Genomic DNA, 17,454 nt, shown 5'->3' with positions numbered 1-17,454 from the left:
GACACACCCCAATCCCAGACTGAACCAGAGCGAGGCTGCGGTCCAAAATTTAAAAAAGAAAAATTCTCAAGAGATGATGTGATGGAGAATCTGTTAGGAGTTAGTAAAGAAGAGAACCACAGTGCGATATCTACAGTATCTGACTGCATGCACACTAGGCTTTTTTAAACTAACTTTATAACAGAATATACATGCAGCAACTAACTCTAGCAAATGCCTACAATTCAGGAAAAGTTTCCTGTCCAAAACAATCCCAAGTATTCAGTTCATACAGAGGGATTATTTTAGCATCAGCAACAAAATAAAATAATATAATACACAGGACTGAAATGTTGAACTAATAACATTAAAAGGAAGTACAAGTACTGAAATTCCATCCATTAAAATTATTTGATTTTAAAAAAGCATTCCACAATCGGGAGATGAAATTACATCCATATTTGTATTTTGTACTGATATAAGTTCAGACAATCATGAGGATTCCATAAGTTTTGGATCATGTCAGGAGAATAAATCATCTGTTCATCTATGTAGGTCTGCCTAGGTTCAACGGCAATGTTGCTGCCGCAATGAATTGTGGGATGGCATTTTCTCCTTTCACCTTGGGTGGTCCAGTGTTTCCTATTCTACAGTACAGGAGATAAGACAGGAAGCATTGAAACTCCTGATCATTTAGAGAATTTGAACAGCTCTTATCATGGCTCCTGCTGAAATACTTCAAGGTAATTTCACTCAGTTAAGAACCTTCCTCAGCAAAATTAACTATTCAACAGCAGCCCATGATCACGGAGCCGGTTCACATTAATCCCACGATGATGAATTTAGCTGCAACTCACTTACAAGGTGCACCCCAAATAGAAGGAATTTGAAAGACTGAGGAAGCACAACGGCTAAAATACTTATTTACACTTTCTTCTAGACCAGATCGGATTTGAATTTTTTTTTTTAAAGTCCTTTTGTTTTGCTCATAATTCAGTAGCAATCTGCTAATGCATGCCAATTGGGCAGTAACCATCAGAAAAGCAAAATTAACTCAAATAACCATTGAAAGGACAGGATCGTCATGCTTGACAGCTAAATATAAATCTGGCTAAAGTAGCATGGTGCTGCTATGGTGGTGTTATTATAACTATTCCACGTTCACACAAAAAAGGGGCTCTGGTGAAACCAAAACGGCAAATGACATCAAGCGTGTTGTGGCGCATGTCAAATACTTACAGAATGTTATTTTACAAATGAACGATCTAATGTCTCTTTTTAAATTAATAAAAGTAAATGGACTGTATTTGGTAAATAGACTTATTTATATAGCACTTCTAGTCTTATTGACTACTCAAACCTCTTACACTGCATGATGCCCATAATTTGCAATATACAAATTAAGTTTTTGTGCAAAAACTAGGCTAGACCCTAGATTATCTTGTTGCACTGATCTGTCATCGTTACCTTCTTTAAGTTTGGAAACTGCAGTAGTCAGCATTTTGGACCGTTTCTTATTAGCTGTACAGCTCAGTCACAAAGGATGAACAGGTTTTAAGCTAAACGAAATACATCTTGATGTGACAGTAACAAAAGCATTTCTAATAAATCAAATCCAGACTTTACTGCTCATCTTTTATTTTAAATTAGGCACATTAAGGGACCACTCCATGTCCTCCACAGTTGTCTTCAAGTACAAGTGTGCGATACCATACCCACCACCCAGAACACAATCTTTCCCTTTTCAGGTTTACATACAGCAAGATGAGACTCAATGCAAAGGTGCCCAGCTCTAAGCAAAGTGCTCAGTTATAATCCAGCCAATAAATCAGGCATTGATTCAGTTCATCTGCTGTTTAACATCTGGTCAGTCATCCAAAGCCATTCAGAAAACAAAAAGGCACAAATTCTTGACATTGCATCAGAGTACCTTTGGGCTGAACAGCCTAAGTGCAGCATAACTATTTACAGCAAGGCCGAGTTGTACTAGTATCACAGTCATATTGAGCACCATCATCATGACATTCATGGGGAATCGGGTACATTTGGTAAAAGTCACAATCCCCATTTCCAATCGAGATGATGGCTGTGGATACAGATGATATACTTTGGCCACTTTGAATGGGCTTAATGCTGAAAAGCACACTACATGCAGACTGACCATACTACTAACATGTCAGTTTAGTCACCATTCAATGCAAACTAACAGTTCACACATTGGGAGAAGGACCGTTTGGCATACAAAAGTTCAGTCCTGATAGAGCAGGAAGCCAGAGAAGGTGCTGTACTTCCAGGTGCTGCCATAGATGGCACCACGATGTAAACGGAGCCAAACTTGGTCCCCTTGGAAGAGAGGCAGGATGGCATGGTTGCTGGCGGTCTCGTGATCTGGGGCTCCGTCATTGGCATATGCAGACACCATCACATCCTCATTGCGCATGAGATTGATATAGAGTGGCACGTTGATGGCAAGCTTCAGAATGTGGAAGAGGAAGACATAGGTTCCATTGACCGGGCAGGTGAAACGGCCAATGTGGGTGTCGTACATTTCTCCCAGGTTGCTGTAGAGCTGATCGAACACGATGGGCTGATCCAGATTACCCGGGACAAAGTTGGCAGTGCGAGAGGCAGTGAAGGCAACTCGCAGAGGCTGGGACAGTGGGTAGAGCTGCATAGGCAGCAGTGCAGGCGGGTGGTGGCTGTGGGGAGTGAGTGGGACCTCCACAGTGGATACTGACAGCGAATCACCATGCCCCGAGTCCACAATGGTGAAGGTTCCCTCCCGGTCAGGGCTACTTACCTGTGAAGAATCACTCCAGGCTACTATAAAATAAAATAAAAACAGGGTGAAGGCTGCAATGATGATTATGGTGGAATACAGGCATTTTGAAACCTGTGTTTTAAGGCTCTTTTGCCCTATGGTACGATTAGTTTGGGCAGCAGAGAACACAATCTTATTTGGCTAATTGCATTAAAAACAACTACACCAAGATGCTTTTGACATCCTGGTCAAACAAATTCTGGAGTGGCAAAGTTTGTGATAAGAAATCATATCTGATCTCAATCTGATCAAATACAAAGTGTAGTCCACAAGTTTTAGATAAATGTCTGCCGTCTTATTGTTGGATGTGGTTTGCATGCTGGGGTAAGGATGAGTTTAAAAAATAAATAGTTGCAAGCTAGAGAATGACTGGATACCTTTGAGTGGCATCAAGTACGGCGTCTTAGGGCACATGGATGCTTTTAAGGATCTTACTTCCTGTTTTTACTCTCACTCCCAACCCAGACACATCTCTGCAATGAGCAGGGTGAAAGAACCTGTTTTGTTTTTTGAAAGCAGTGCATTTGGGTTGCTTTAAAGTTCCCCTCCACTCAAAAAAGTTTTTTTCAGGGATGCACAATATGGATTTCTTCAGCCTATACCAATAACAATTTAACTTTTTGTATTTTAAAAACGAGTTCATAACTTTAGTTTATGAACACCTGAGGGTAAAAAGGCTCAGATGTAGTGAGCTAAGATGAATTATTTAACATCCCTATCCCAAACATTTGACATCCCTATTGTTAACAACAAAACCAAAGAACAGCTCTGACCCAAAGGTTCTGACTTCAAATTTTCATTAATTTTGAGTGAGGAAGGTTTTTCTGTACTTTAGTTTTCAAATAACAAAGCTTATCAAATATTCTGTATATAAATTTAAAAAAATTAAATACACTGATAATCTCAAATCAGACATGTTGATGTATTAAACACTGCATTACAGTAATTAAACCAAAAAATTAAGTGCATCACTCAAGACAAAAATAAAGACAAGCATATGGCTGCTTAGTCTGCCTCATAACATTGGCAAAAGGCACGTAGTTGGGGTTCACATTTCACATATCAACAAACCAAATACCTCTCATATCTCAGCTGTGTGTGTGTGTGTGTGTGTGTGTGTGTGTGTGTGTGTGTGTGTGTGTGTGTGTGTGTGTGTGTGTGTGTGTGTGTGTGTGTGTGTGTGTGTGTGTGTGTGATCTCGAGAACCGTTCATCTTCTCAGTCTCACAATTGTCATGTGTGTTGTTTAGGGACCAAGGAACAGTGTTGCCAACTTAGCGACTTTGTCGCTATATTTATTGAGTATTCAGACCCCTCTAGCGACTCTTTCAAAAAAGCGACTAGCGACAAATTTATCAACTTTTTCTGGTGTTATTGGAGACTGACGTGAAAGCATGTATTGTTTTTACTCTTAACGAGCAGCGGGTGCTGTCGTGGGTCCCTCCCCCGTCGCAGCATTAACTCCCAGCTGCAGTCAGAGCAGGAGATGACGTTCCCCCCCCCATCCGCGTCCAGACTGCAAATGAACCATGCATTTGCGAAGCTGCCGCAGGCTGAACTCGCCCGGGTTTACAGTCAGGGCAGGATGTAAATGAAAAATGTTTTTTTTTTTTTTTTTAAATTGTGACATTAAAAAAAAAAAAAAACTAGAATCGAGTGAAGAAAGTTCATTTGTAGTTCCCCGTTTGTCTCTCCCACGAGGTTTACAATTACATGCACATGGTCAATTATGCAAATCGGACTATTTATCGGCCATAATTTCATAATCTATCAGACCATTATATATCGTGCATCCCTAGTTTTTGTCCTCTAAAAGGTCTGACATCGACTATAGGGAGTTGTATCAGAGCAAATTTAGTCACTATAGAGGTGTTTCCACATTGCTCTCCTGGAGTAGGAGATTTCTGTGCACTTCTCTGAAATTCAAACGAATCCTGACAAGCTAGATTTGGTATGTCACAAATACAGAAAAACAATTGCTGTGTCATTTGCACATCATGAATATTCATAGTCTCAGAATTCCTCAATGAGGGAAAGAGTGAGGATGGTTTCCAGACCCATTTCAGAGGGTGTTTTAAAAACTTTTTGGGGGGTAAACAATGTTAAACACAATATTAGGCGTAGCTGATTATTTATATATATATATATTAAGTTTTTTGTGTGAAAACAAACAGAACCAAAGTCTACCGACTGATCAACAGATATGGAGCTGAGGAAATGAATTAAAGGTTTGAAAAAGCCAGAGACAATGGTACAAATGTCCTTCATACTAATTTAATCTGATCCTTAATTTTGAAATAACAATTTATCCAACAACTGTATTTGTACAACAACAATTGTATTGCTACCAAGTACTGAAAAATGTTCTGATTTGTCCCCCCCGCACGTGAACTATCAAACTACCAGACAGAAGTGCCGATAAGAACTTAATCAGGTCTTTTGCAACAAACAATCTTCAGAGTGATTTAGTTAGGAACCTTGGTATTAAAGCTTGTGTTCTTACCACTGGAGTTATTCCTCCCCCCTGCACGTCTGTGTTGGTATCCAGAGTCCTGGGAAAATACCATAGAGGATAGGGGTTAGATACAGTATACACAGACAGAGCAGCTTGCAAACATGCACTTCTTTGCGGCATAACCCGTTGTCACCAGTATGCTCATCAACATAATACACAAATATTTGATGTGTAACATAGCCTATCTGCCTTGAAGCTAAAGCTGGGGTCAATTTTGTTTCATGATTTACCATTGATTGTTTGATTACAACAACATCAAAATTTTTGCCATCAATAACTTTTGGTAGGTCCAGTTGGACAACACACACAAGCAGTCAGTTGGACAGGTTGTAAAGTTGAGATGAATTATCTAAACTGGTTTATTTGCTTGTAAAACTGAAACTGATCAGATACCAAATCACGTTTTACAATCGCTCATTGAACAATAAACCTGCACGTGGTGTGGTGGATGTTTAACAAGGGGGAATAATTCTACCGTTTGCCTTAGTTTTCCAAATACACCGCTCAAAAAAAATTACAGGAACAGTATAACACCAAGTCACTTCAGGGATATCAATCTGTCCATTGAGGAAGCGCACGTGATTGTGAATCAGTTTCAGCTGCTTTGGTGCAAATGTAAGGTGCAATGGAGGCAAAAGCAAGACAACCCCCAAAAGGGAATGGTTATCATGTGGTGGCCACCGACACTTGCTCTGTCATCCTTCCTGACTAATTCTTCTCTGTCCTCGTCACTACTGGTAGCATGAGGCGATGCCTGCCCTAAAATCCAGCCCTAAATGGGTTGATTTGTTTCCACTGACAGTACATCATTTTTTCCTCAACAAATTATACATCAGTTAAGATTTTCAACTTGAGTAATTCGTTCATTAAGATCTGATGTGTCCGATTGATTGTTAGTGATATATTGGGCTTACGTGCTGCTGGTGATGACTAGGACCAATGGCTTGTCACACATGCCAAATCTCAGTATAAAGACATTCTTACCAATAGGGATGTTGGCCAAAGTATACAAACAAAACAAAAATTGTGACAGTACAATTATCCTTCAAAACACATCCTGGGAATGAGGAATGAGTGAAAAATTATTAAAAAATCTCAGGATAAACACACGCCAAAAATATCTGATGAGAAAAGGCGACTTAAAAAGAACTGGACAAACTGTTCAATGTGTAAGTGTTTCCTTTCATTAGCATTTGCCAATTGTGTTGTGTACATAGAGTGAAGACAACTGCAAATAAGGATTTTGCATATTAACGTCAGGGTCATTCTGATTTGTGTTGCAGTTTAGAGTTTTTAGAGTAAATATTGTGAATCTTGATTGAATACCAAAGAGAAATTATGTCCTGTGTTTATTACATTTATTCACAGTCTAGGTTTTGAATAAGGACTATTCAGTGCGAGGGCAATATACATGCTATAGGGTGTGTCAAAATGCAAGTTATGAAATAGGTGCGCCACCATAATGTGTCCCTGTGTCATTGAAAAGTCATTCGCAATGGCTTTTGGAACAAGTAGTTCCTTTGCTGCTAAAATAATTATGTACAGTCTTGTACCTTTTGCCAATTTTTTTCTCCAAATTATTATAATTTCATCTTGTAGCTCATTGGCTTGTTTCCAGGCTTAAAACTCTTTATTAAAGGATTTTATGAAATTGGAGTAGATTAATGAATGAGAAATTCACTTCCAGAACCGGAACCGCAAAAAAATGTGGGCTATCACTGTTGCACTCTATGTCTTGGGCAATCGAGAGAGCACAACGTCAATTCCACATGTACATTCAACAGTAAACAGCCACTAAAGTTAATATTGCACTGCAGCTCATACTGCAGAGTGCAACAATAGTATATGTTACACATTGCACACTACCCACACCAAATGGGTGTGGGTAGCTTTAACTGGGGGGGGGGGGGGGGCACTGGAGAAATTGTCCTATTCCCTCGGCCTGGTCCACCATTAGTTATCTGAAACGACACTTAAACGGACTGCCAATTCGATGGAGTTCCAACTGATGCTCCCCTGATTTATGATCAATAAAATAGTTTTGAAGAGATAAGACTTCATATACTAGTCCCAGAGCCAATGAGGCCACTACATAGAGTACATACTTACTCTGGCAGCATAGAGGTGAGGTCCAGAGTCCCTGAGATGAGTCTGGGGAACATAGGATCCTGCTGCTGAGGAACAGAAATCAGTGTTAAGCTCCAGAACTACCTCAATAAGACTCATTTCAGCCCAAGGTGTTGCACAAAGTATCAGCCAGGATGTGACACTACAGTACCACACCTGTGACACCAAATCCTGAAGTAACGTCTAGAAAAAAGGAGGAGGGAAATACGAAGTGGTGAAACCCCAAAAGGAACAAGGAAAGCTGAGGATAGATACCTCGATGCCAACCAGAAGCACGAAAGCCTTTTGCCAATCCCTTGCTGCCACGTGCCATACCTCTCGGAGATCCTCGAGTGTAGTACTGACCAGGTCGACCCATGCTTCCACCTGAGTGGCCAGGGGACAGGAAGATCTGCCCACCATCTCCCACCGTATAATCTGACTGGTACACTAAAGAGAAGATGCAGCACAAAATTGACTGCTGACCATTCCACCCAGGAGAGTTGAGGAACACTAAAATGGGCTCGACATACCGGAGTGGGGTTCGTCTTCTGGGGGAGCAAACTCAGGTGGTGTTTGGGTACTGGCAGTACTGTACATGGGCTCAGAGAAAACTGCAGATTCTGGTTTGTAGTTCAGTTCTCCATTCTGGGGCAAGGCCGTATTCACCTTGAAGACCTATAGTGAAAAGAAAATGGACAAAGGGGCTTTAAGAAACTGCACGGCTCCACATTCAGAACTAGATCTCAAGGTCCAGGTTGTGGCCAGAGTGTGTCATTCGATCATGAGCAAGTGCTGCGGCTCATAGTTTCATGTGATCTACTGGAGTAGCCAAGCACTGAATTGGACGACCATCACACGCAAAGCATTTTGCCTTTGGCTGTCAACATGTCCCAGGACCCCAACCCAGACAAATAGCGGTTTTAAATAGCGGTTATTGGTCACAGTAATAATCGGGATTGGCCCGGAAAAAGCCATATCGGATGACCCCTAGTTCTTGGTAATCTTATAACCTATGTCCTCATAAAATGTGATGAACCCTCTCCCAAAATGGTTGAAGTTTAGTACATGACCAAAAAATATGAGAGTGACTGGCATTCATCTGCCTGCATCATCTCCAGCATTGCTACTGTACACCATTATACCATTTCTCACATTTGTAAACTCCTATACAGTTTGAAACCATTTTTTTTAGGGGTATGCCTGTATGCATCTATCAACACTTCAATTATCGCATTACAATCTGCTGAAATTCCTTTTCCATTCCTTTTTTCATTTCTGTATCATAGAAATGTCTAAATTGTAGATATCTGTACAGGTCACCATTCTCTTAATTAAATTGTCTTTTGAGGGTTTGAAGGTTTTTCCACCTCTAAGTGTACATACAGCCGTTATTCCTTTTTCTATCCATGTTACAAATGTAGGATCATCTCTCCAGGTTGAAACTTGGGGTCTGAGAGGGCCACATCAGAAGTTTGCCATCAGCTTCCAATTTATATATATATATATTTTTTAAATGTCATTCAATATTTTCAGATTTCAAGATAATCTCGCTGAAAGTGTTCGGGCCTGATTCATAAAAGGTTTGGTTAAGTGTCATGCCCAGGGACACATCTTCATGCGGACACTTTTGAGCCTTAATGGAATAACGCCCAAGAGAGAATGATTGCATAGTCTTGTGAAGACTTACTGAATGGATGTCCTGAAACTGTGCAGCAGTGAGCTTTCTCCTGGCAGGGGGTGTAGAGAACGTCTGTCCCTGAGGCGGGGTAGGGGTGCAAGACCCCACCCCATTACAAGGGGACTGCTTCCCCGACTCGGGTGTCTGTGGAAGGTTAGAGCCATCGTTAAAAAGAAAATGTACCATGTTACATGAAAGCATGTCTTTTCTGTTGACATGGTGCAGACGGAAACATTACACATGGACGGCTCCTCTCCCGGTGGACAGAGATGGTCGTCTCCCTGAGGTACAGCGGTGGTGAGGAAAAGCCCTTTTTTTTCTCAGCTAACTGAAGTGGCTCCTGCAGAGAAGATACAAGTCAAATGGCCACTTGGAGCTGTGGTATTTAAAAATGTTGCACCTCATACCGATGTACTGATTCTTACATGAGGTAGGTCCCTTGTGGAAAGCTCCAGGTCACAGGTCTCCAGGCAACGATCCTCACTGGTCAGACTGGCTCTGCGCTCTATGAGCCTGGTGGGCAGTGGGGTGGACTGAGTGGGGGAAGAGGATGAAGTGATGACAAGTCCAAAGGATTGTTTGATTTGAGTCACCACTGTATTACCACAGATAGAAACAAGGCTTACATGCATCGTTTTGGGCAGGACATCAACGGGGCTTCTCAAGTCTGCCTGGATTGCTTAGTTTAGGGAAAAAACAAAAACTGACGTTTGACACGTTCAGGTCATGAGTAAAATGAATTCAATGATGAAGACAATGTCATAAGAGTTAAATCTACTGAAAAAAAACTACTAAGCGGATCTTCAGTTGAAACAGGCTGTTTACTTCCGAGTTACCCAGAGAAGAGGGAGATTCAGTCTGTTGTCTCTTCAGTCCAGGGAGGCCATGAGTGGGCGAGCCCTCACCATCGAGGAGCGAGTCCTGGGGAGGACAAGGTCATTTTAATATATTCAGCAGTATTCATTGACACAGCAGAACATAACACTTTTCCAAAGTTTTTTCTCAGCCAAATTCCACCTGCATGAAACTGAACGAGCCGTGGATCTTCGTCATGAGATCCTCCAGCTCCTGCCTCCTCAGGATGGGGTCTTTGGGTAAGGCAGACGCAGAGTTAAAAACCTCCACAGGCGTGCCAATGTGTACTTCCTGTAAGGAATCAAACAAGAATACATTTGCCAATTGTTCACGGTGGAGATGTCTGCACAATTTAAAACTGACCATTTACTCACCAACTTGGCATTCTGCTCTACTTTGGCTTTCCTCCCTTTTCTCTGTGGATATAATATTATGTATTAATTATTGTATGGTCAACATTGCTGAACAATAACATCCTGTTGAACTGTCGTAACAAACACACCAGCTCACTAGATCAGTATAAAAAGGCCTTTAAAAAAACGGAATATTCTGATTCAGATGTATGTGGGCGGCATCAAGTATAAGTACATAGATATTTTAGTATAAGCTGGGAATCAGAATTGGAATGAGGATATGAGATTCTGGGCAGGACACAGCTGTTAGTGCTCAGTTGGACAAACTGATCAAGCACTGAATCAAAATGATCTCAGATGAATAGCTTCTCCCTATTCGTTTGAGAATAGGGAGAAACTAGCTATATATATATATATATATATATATATATATATATATATATATAAAAAATGCATTTGAGGAAACCTCACCTGTTTGAAGTCAGCAGACTGTTTCTTGGTGGGACCTTTGGGGATGAAAGTGGCAGCTCCTCTCCATGGTTTGTGGACAACAGTGTGAGGTGAGCTGGATCTATCTGGGCACTCCATATCCCAGCAGTCAGGAAGCTCCCGCTCCCTCGTGACCTGGAAGTCCTCCCTCCATTTCTGAGTAGGAAGAACAGCCTGTTGTAGTAATATCTCCAACAGAAGCATACTGTACAGTCACCCAAACAGAACTCTGAAGAATAGACCGACTGGATATTGGTCTTACCTCCTTAGAAACTTCATTTGGTTTTGACTTCGATATGTCTGACAGGAGAAAGAAATATTGAAACTAGAGAGCAGACGCTGCAATTCATCAATTTCAGCATAGAAAGAGGCACTATTACCACTACTACTACTGCTGTTGCTGGTGGATCTCAGTGAGCCCTCTGGAATCTTGTTGGCTGGAGGTGGAGGACGACTGAAGTATTTGCAGTCTGACAGCCTGGTGAGCTCCTCTTTCAACAACTTAACTGGAAAGGATAATTACAAAGAAAGTCATTACAAAAAGCTAATTTATTCATACACACAAATAACTGAATAAGCTTCACTCTGACTACTAGATAGTCTTGATTTCAGTTTTGCAAAGATGTCACTGTGAAATCTTTCCATAAAGGTTTATGTGTATAATTTTCACAATACCTACTATGTACATTTTAACTGTTTGAGAAATACATGTCTACAAAAAAAATCCTCTTTCTAGAAAATATTATAGTATTATCTAGTATTCACATAAGGAGCTAGACCCAAAGGGTTGTCTTAATCAGACTGTCCATAATTTGAAAAGATCTGCCTACCAACATCTAAATTCTAACAGTGATGCAAATGCATTTTCTACCATTGTCAATGACAATTTTTGATTGTGAAGGTTGGAGGGTCATACTCTGTAACCAAGCAAGTTTTAGTGGACAACAATCAAAAAGGTGTTAGTTGTTAAAAAAGGCAAGTACTGAACAACAGCTGAGAAGCTTAGAGCTACGGTTATTTGTATAACTACCATAAACAATGTGAACTCACATGTGGACCCAGCCACGGGCTTGTCTTTCCCCTCCAGCAGGTCCATGTACATCACAGCTGCCCTCTCCATCTGTTCCACTAAACTACAACACAGTAAAGAAGAGATTCAGATGTCAGCTCAGTGCTCGACAGTGCAACTAGAGGTTTACTAGTGTGAAGACTCAACAGCAGAGCTAGGGTCTCATTTATAAACGTGGTGTACGCACAAAACGGGGCTGGAAACGTGCGTACGCCACTTCCCACGCAAAGGTTGCGATCTATAAAAAAACAAACTTGACGGGAGAATGTGCGCACCGTAAGCAAACTTTGAACTTTGTGTACGGCGTACGCACATTCTGGAGACAAGGGGAATAAGCGGCACAGACGGTGAGGTCGTGAACTGAAGTCAGATTGTAGAAAGTAAATGTGAGAAGAGCATAGACTATGGAGAAGAGCGATTGACGCCTCACACAGCGCTTGCAATTCTTTTTTCCTCGCTCCGGTGACCAACACCTTTTACTTCTTCAACAGAGGCACAACACAGAGACACTTCCCCTTCGCCCTGAGACACTGCAGCATTTAGACAGTCTGCAAATTTACTACTGCAACTCTGTTTCTTCGGACCTCACTGTGCACACGCGCACACACACACGCGCGCACACACACACGCGCGCGCGCGCGCACACGCGCGCACACACACACACGCGCGCACACACGCGCGCACACACACACGCACAGGGAGAGAGTGCTAGGGGGTGCTGTGGACACGTTCCTCTTTGCCTCCACCTTGAATGAATGAGATTCTTTATGTCGCACATTTAAAATGAAACTCAAGCAACACAAATTAAATACATGTTGGTGAAGGAGTAGAAAGATGTAGTGAAACTTCAGATCGGACCACTTTTTCTAATTCCTTCCACTGTCCGCTGTGACCCATTGACAGTTGACAGCCGCAGCAACATGTCGCCTCTCGCACTGCTTCTTTTTTATTAGTGATCCGCTGCTGTGGCACCAAATAACGCTGTTTTCCGGGCGTCCCCCTGCCTACAGGCGAGTCTATGTCAGTGTTTTTCTTTCTTTCTCCCACCTGTCAGAACGAAAGAACAATTGGATGCCAGGGTCATTAATATACGGATCAGCATTCATGAGGTGATTTGCATTGACTATTTATGGTTAAAATGGGCGTGTACAAGGTGGGATATGAGGCTGATTCACGTACACACACTTCTAGGTGATCTGTGATTTATAAAGGGAGAATTGCGCACAGGTGTGCGTACGCACGGTTTTAGAAGTCTGAATATTTTTCACCGTTCGCCATTTTCGGCTTTTGGCCGCACGTACACTTTTAGTAAGGATCCTACGCACAGTTTTATAAATGAGACCCCTGGACAGCAGTTTTAAGTTCATGTCTAACATCTACAATCACTTTTTACATAGTAAGTATGTCGTTTCTGTGTAGTGAGTCACAAGTCTCTTCCACGTATTGCATTTGATGAAACAGATTTGTTCCCATTAATCTGTCCAGCTGCCTACACAGGCCTTGTGATACTTTGACACACTGTATGCCCGTAAACGTTAACCCCCTTCTTTTGGAACATAAAAAGCTCATTTCATGGAAAACTGCTCTGGCCCTCAGCGATGCAGATTTGTGTAATGAAATTCTATATACCATTAAATCACCAACTATAATGCTAGTTACATAACCAGCTGATCTGGAATTGTGAGAAAGAACAGAATAGCAACTATGTAAATAGCTGTCAAACTTTGTTTTCTTAACTATGTAAAGCAGTCTTGGTACCTTTAAATCAAGTCATTATCATCATCATTATTGATTGATATGATGCAAATAAAAAGTGTTGACAAGCAGGATATCATACACCTCGCAATATCAGTTGCCGAATCTCTGGGTCGACAGAAGTAGAGGGAAAATGGCAATGGTGGAGCCAAGACGATAGGGTCCAGAGATAACAGCCATTGAAAGCGCTTAATTACAAATAACCCTGATAACCACTATGGTTTCAAAATCTGGAATTAGGTTATTCGTCTGGATGTTAGGGACACTCACTTCAGTCGGTTATCCCTCTGGCCTCCCAGCAAGGTGGCGAGCTGACTCAGACTGTGCAGCAGCGGAGCTGGGATGTGAGGAGCCTGATCGTGTCCAGCCAGCACATCTCTCCTGACATGCTCGTTCTGCAGGCTGTGGAGAAGATGCTGTACCTGGAGCACTGTGCTCAGACGCCTCCTCTCCACCTCAACCTTGGCCACCTGCTCCTTTTTCACAGCCTTCTTCTGGGCCCTCAGCAGCTGCAGGAGCAGGGGGATTCAAGGAGCAGGTTGAAAACCAGAGGCTTCTACCCTGAATGTCATCGGTCACAAGCTCGTTTTAAAAGACTGAGTAGTAGTGAAATGAAGTAAAAACAGTGGATGTAGGGGATGGTGTGATATACAGTCATATAGAATGATTTAACCAGGAAATCCAACCAATGAGTGAGCTTATGTAAATTCACTTTAGCAGAATGCGTCTATACCTAGAGAGTTACTTAGTGGGACACCAGGCATCTTGCCAAAACAAGGCCAAACCCCCCCTCCCCCCATTAGATCAGGTTAGGTTTGAATTTGTCATTAAATGTTTGCTGTTCGAGTAATAACCAGGTACAATTTGTTATATTGTCGAGTGTGAGCTAAAGCTAGCGGAGCAATATGTGATGACATCTGGCAAACATTTTTTAAAAAATCATATTCAGGATGCCGTGGAGATGAAAAAAATAATTTGAAACTGAGCAGAAGCAGCCAACAATACTTGGCGTGCCGTCACAGCACACGTATTGTTACGGCAGCCAGGACACAGAACACCAAACTGTCCAATCAGCAAAGTCTCTTACAGTCTGAGTCAAGACACCCAGGGTTTTTTGTAGCTCCTGAGCAAAGTCCAGGTTATAAAACACCTCCTCATACTTTTCAACAGCCACCTGGAAAACAATGAAATAAGGGGGGGGGATCCTTTAGTCCAGACCCCCACACACGATATTTAGATTCATGACATCATATCTCTTTCGCCATGAAGGTGCCAGGTCTCACCATCTGATCTTTGTTCAGTGCCTCACCCAGGGTCAGTCTCTTCTTGTACTCTTGCAGCTTCAGCTGTGGATGCACAACACACACTATGACATCTAGGCACATGCGTCCTCCTTCCCAGCTCCTGAAACCCCGTCGTCCCCTCCTCCTCCTCCTCCTCCTCCTCCTCACCTTCTTTTTCTCCAAGTTGCGGACTTTGTGTTTGAGGCAGATGAGGCCATCTTCTACGTAGGTTTCATAGCCGTGGTAGACGGTGGACGCCTCTAGGTTGAGCTGCAGGGTGTTCAGCCAGGTGGGCGAGCCCCCCTTCGGGCTACCGGCAGTCACGGGGTCCTCCTTCCCTTCACTGCCCTTCGCTGAACACTCAGGTGGCGAGTGAACATCCAGGACAGCGGAAGGGGCCAGCTGCACCATGTTGAGCTCCACACTAGAAGGAGAGAGAGAGAGAGAGAGAGAGAGAGAGAGACACATTTTGTGAAGAAAAACAAATCCAAGTAGAGAGCCATGCCCTTGCAGCAGAGGGGAGCTGCTGCTGTGGCCAAGCGGAGCCTTTGAACGGAGATTGGACTCAGCCCAGTTTGAGCAGCTGCCAACCCAGTTACATTGCATTTCTACTGGCCACTAACCGTCGTGCACTATCTCGACTGAATCGCGACCACATCAGAAACAACCCCTAAAAGAAAATGGGCAGAGCAAAACAAAAACATAAATAAATAACGCCCACGCAGGACACACCTGAGTGCACGCATCATTGCCCCGAATCGGCCCACCAGCAGAAACGGAGGTTAAATAAAAAAAAAAAAGGTACAACGACCCAACGAAAGCACGTGCACGAGCGTGATGGTGCTGAAATGAGATCATGCAGTCGACCACAGGCCCCCGGAACAAAAGTTTGCCCGCGGGCGTCCCGGTGCAAGAGGCGCACAATGCGAACTTTTTCTCAACAGTTCGCAGACGTGAAGGTGCTACGTGCGACAACACTTCAAACGCGGCTGCTGTAGCCTGACCCGCCTCGTGTCAAGTCCTCACAAGGACGACGACGACGACCCCCCCCCCACCTCCACCTCCCTCGAGACAAACCCGACCTCCTCACCTGCGACGTTCCGCTCCCAGAGACAGCGCCGCGGTCAGCTGGTACCTTTATATACCGCGAGCGACACGCTCCGCCGGGGTGGACGGAAGCCTCCACATCCGGTTCTGGTACCAGTCACGGCGCGCGCACGCGCGCACGCGCGCACACGCAAACACACACACACGCACACAGACACTTTTCAATTCACTTATATTTGTATAGTGCCAAATTTATGTCATATTGTGACGAACGTGTTTGAACATTTTATAATTTTTGAATTTAACCAGGATTAAGGGCAAACTCGTTGAGATTAAATATCTCTTTTTTCAAGCGTGCCCTGGCAAAGACAAAATACAAAAACATTGCGCAACAATTCAACAAAAGATAAGATAAGATGATGCTTTATTCGTCCCACAACAGGGACATTTGAATGTTACAGCAGCAAAGTGAATAACAGCATATAAAAAAGCAACAGATATGTATAAAATTTAAAAAATATATAAATGCTATATACAGAACAGTAACAATAATTGCACATGGAGAGTAAGTATTGCAAATGAAGACATTCATCAACAGTCAACACATCTACAGCCAGAAGCTTCCAGGCCGTTCAAGGTCACTTTAAATGAAATGAGATCAGTTCTTGGACCTTTGGGTCCTTCTGTAAAGTATGCCACGTTGAGGGAGCATCTTACTGAAAATCACTTTTCCCCAGATTAATACGGATGGGACAGATTAGTAGGAATAAATCCTGGGGCTGCAAGCAATAGTTTCCAATGGTTACCTATTTCCATAAATAGCATCTGCATGTGTATAGACAGTCACTGATCTGTCATCACAGATATTGGTTTGGATGCCCACAAAAAGCATTAATATTAATGTTCTGTTTTTACTCTGCTTTGCCTTTTTCAGCTCTCCAAGGCTGATTTTCTTCCTGCCATATCTTGTCCTGCAATGCCCTCAGGTGGTGGACGGCGACTGAAACATTCTGTAAGAACAGCGTACACAGTCATGGCTCCAAATTATTCAAGGCAAATCTACCTTTTCTCTGACTACTAAAACAAACGTGGACACATGATCAGGTAATTATGCAATAGTTGCGTTGCAACGTCTCAGACAAATTTGCTGTTAATCAAAACTGACTCACAGTGAAACTGGGGCTTTTTGCACCCCCGTGAGCCTGATGGAAAAAGTATGCTGATTATTACAGTAAAAGTGATACTATACTTAAACTTGTATATATATCTATCTATATAGATATATATCTATATATCTATATAGATATATATATATATATATATATATATATATATATATATATATATATATATATATATATATATATATATATATATATATATATATATATATATATATATGTATATATTATGTAGAATAGCCCCATTTCATACAGTGGTCTCTGCTATGTTAGGAGATTATTTTCATCATACTTTATTGCGAAACAATATAAAATCAAAGC

The 17,454-nt window shown here is 42.2% G+C and overlaps 1 protein-coding gene across 7 annotated transcripts in view; it reads right to left on the bottom strand.

The window, feature by feature from the left end:
• Nucleotides 1-1,600: 1,600 nt before the first annotated feature.
• Nucleotides 1,601-17,454, bottom strand: part of caprin2 (caprin family member 2) — a 17,308-nt gene continuing 1,454 nt past the window's right edge. Inside the window, exons 1-22 of one of the 7 annotated variants that reach the window (XM_035646104.2) lie at nucleotides 15,996-16,108; nucleotides 15,529-15,575; nucleotides 15,074-15,329; nucleotides 14,906-14,968; nucleotides 14,710-14,796; nucleotides 13,893-14,131; nucleotides 11,849-11,931; nucleotides 11,179-11,304; nucleotides 11,061-11,098; nucleotides 10,781-10,954; nucleotides 10,331-10,372; nucleotides 10,119-10,247; nucleotides 9,938-10,022; nucleotides 9,728-9,780; nucleotides 9,527-9,634; nucleotides 9,340-9,441; nucleotides 9,111-9,245; nucleotides 7,954-8,098; nucleotides 7,697-7,870; nucleotides 7,424-7,488; nucleotides 5,303-5,351; nucleotides 1,601-2,802 (exon numbers count right to left, since the gene is read on the bottom strand). In XM_035646104.2, coding sequence (XP_035501997.1) covers nucleotides 2,228-2,802; nucleotides 5,303-5,351; nucleotides 7,424-7,488; nucleotides 7,697-7,870; nucleotides 7,954-8,098; nucleotides 9,111-9,245; nucleotides 9,340-9,441; nucleotides 9,527-9,634; nucleotides 9,728-9,780; nucleotides 9,938-10,022; nucleotides 10,119-10,247; nucleotides 10,331-10,372; nucleotides 10,781-10,954; nucleotides 11,061-11,098; nucleotides 11,179-11,304; nucleotides 11,849-11,931; nucleotides 13,893-14,131; nucleotides 14,710-14,796; nucleotides 14,906-14,968; nucleotides 15,074-15,329; nucleotides 15,529-15,563 — 2,763 coding nt within the window. In that variant the 5' untranslated portion in view covers nucleotides 15,564-15,575; nucleotides 15,996-16,108 and the 3' untranslated portion in view covers nucleotides 1,601-2,227. Of the gene's footprint in view, nucleotides 2,803-5,302; nucleotides 5,352-7,423; nucleotides 7,489-7,696; nucleotides 7,871-7,953; nucleotides 8,099-9,110; nucleotides 9,246-9,339; nucleotides 9,442-9,526; nucleotides 9,635-9,727; nucleotides 9,781-9,937; nucleotides 10,023-10,118; nucleotides 10,248-10,330; nucleotides 10,373-10,780; nucleotides 10,955-11,060; nucleotides 11,099-11,178; nucleotides 11,305-11,848; nucleotides 11,932-13,892; nucleotides 14,132-14,709; nucleotides 14,797-14,905; nucleotides 14,969-15,073; nucleotides 15,330-15,528; nucleotides 15,576-15,995; nucleotides 16,139-17,454 lie in introns of those variants that run through there. The other 6 variants (XM_035646139.2, XM_035646097.2, XM_035646121.2 and 3 more) reach the window with 6 other exon arrangements.

Source organism: Scophthalmus maximus, chromosome 12, assembly GCF_022379125.1.
Source record: "Scophthalmus maximus strain ysfricsl-2021 chromosome 12, ASM2237912v1, whole genome shotgun sequence".
Taxonomy (NCBI): Eukaryota; Metazoa; Chordata; class Actinopteri; order Pleuronectiformes; family Scophthalmidae; genus Scophthalmus; species Scophthalmus maximus.
This window is presented reverse-complemented; position numbering and strand designations above follow the sequence as displayed.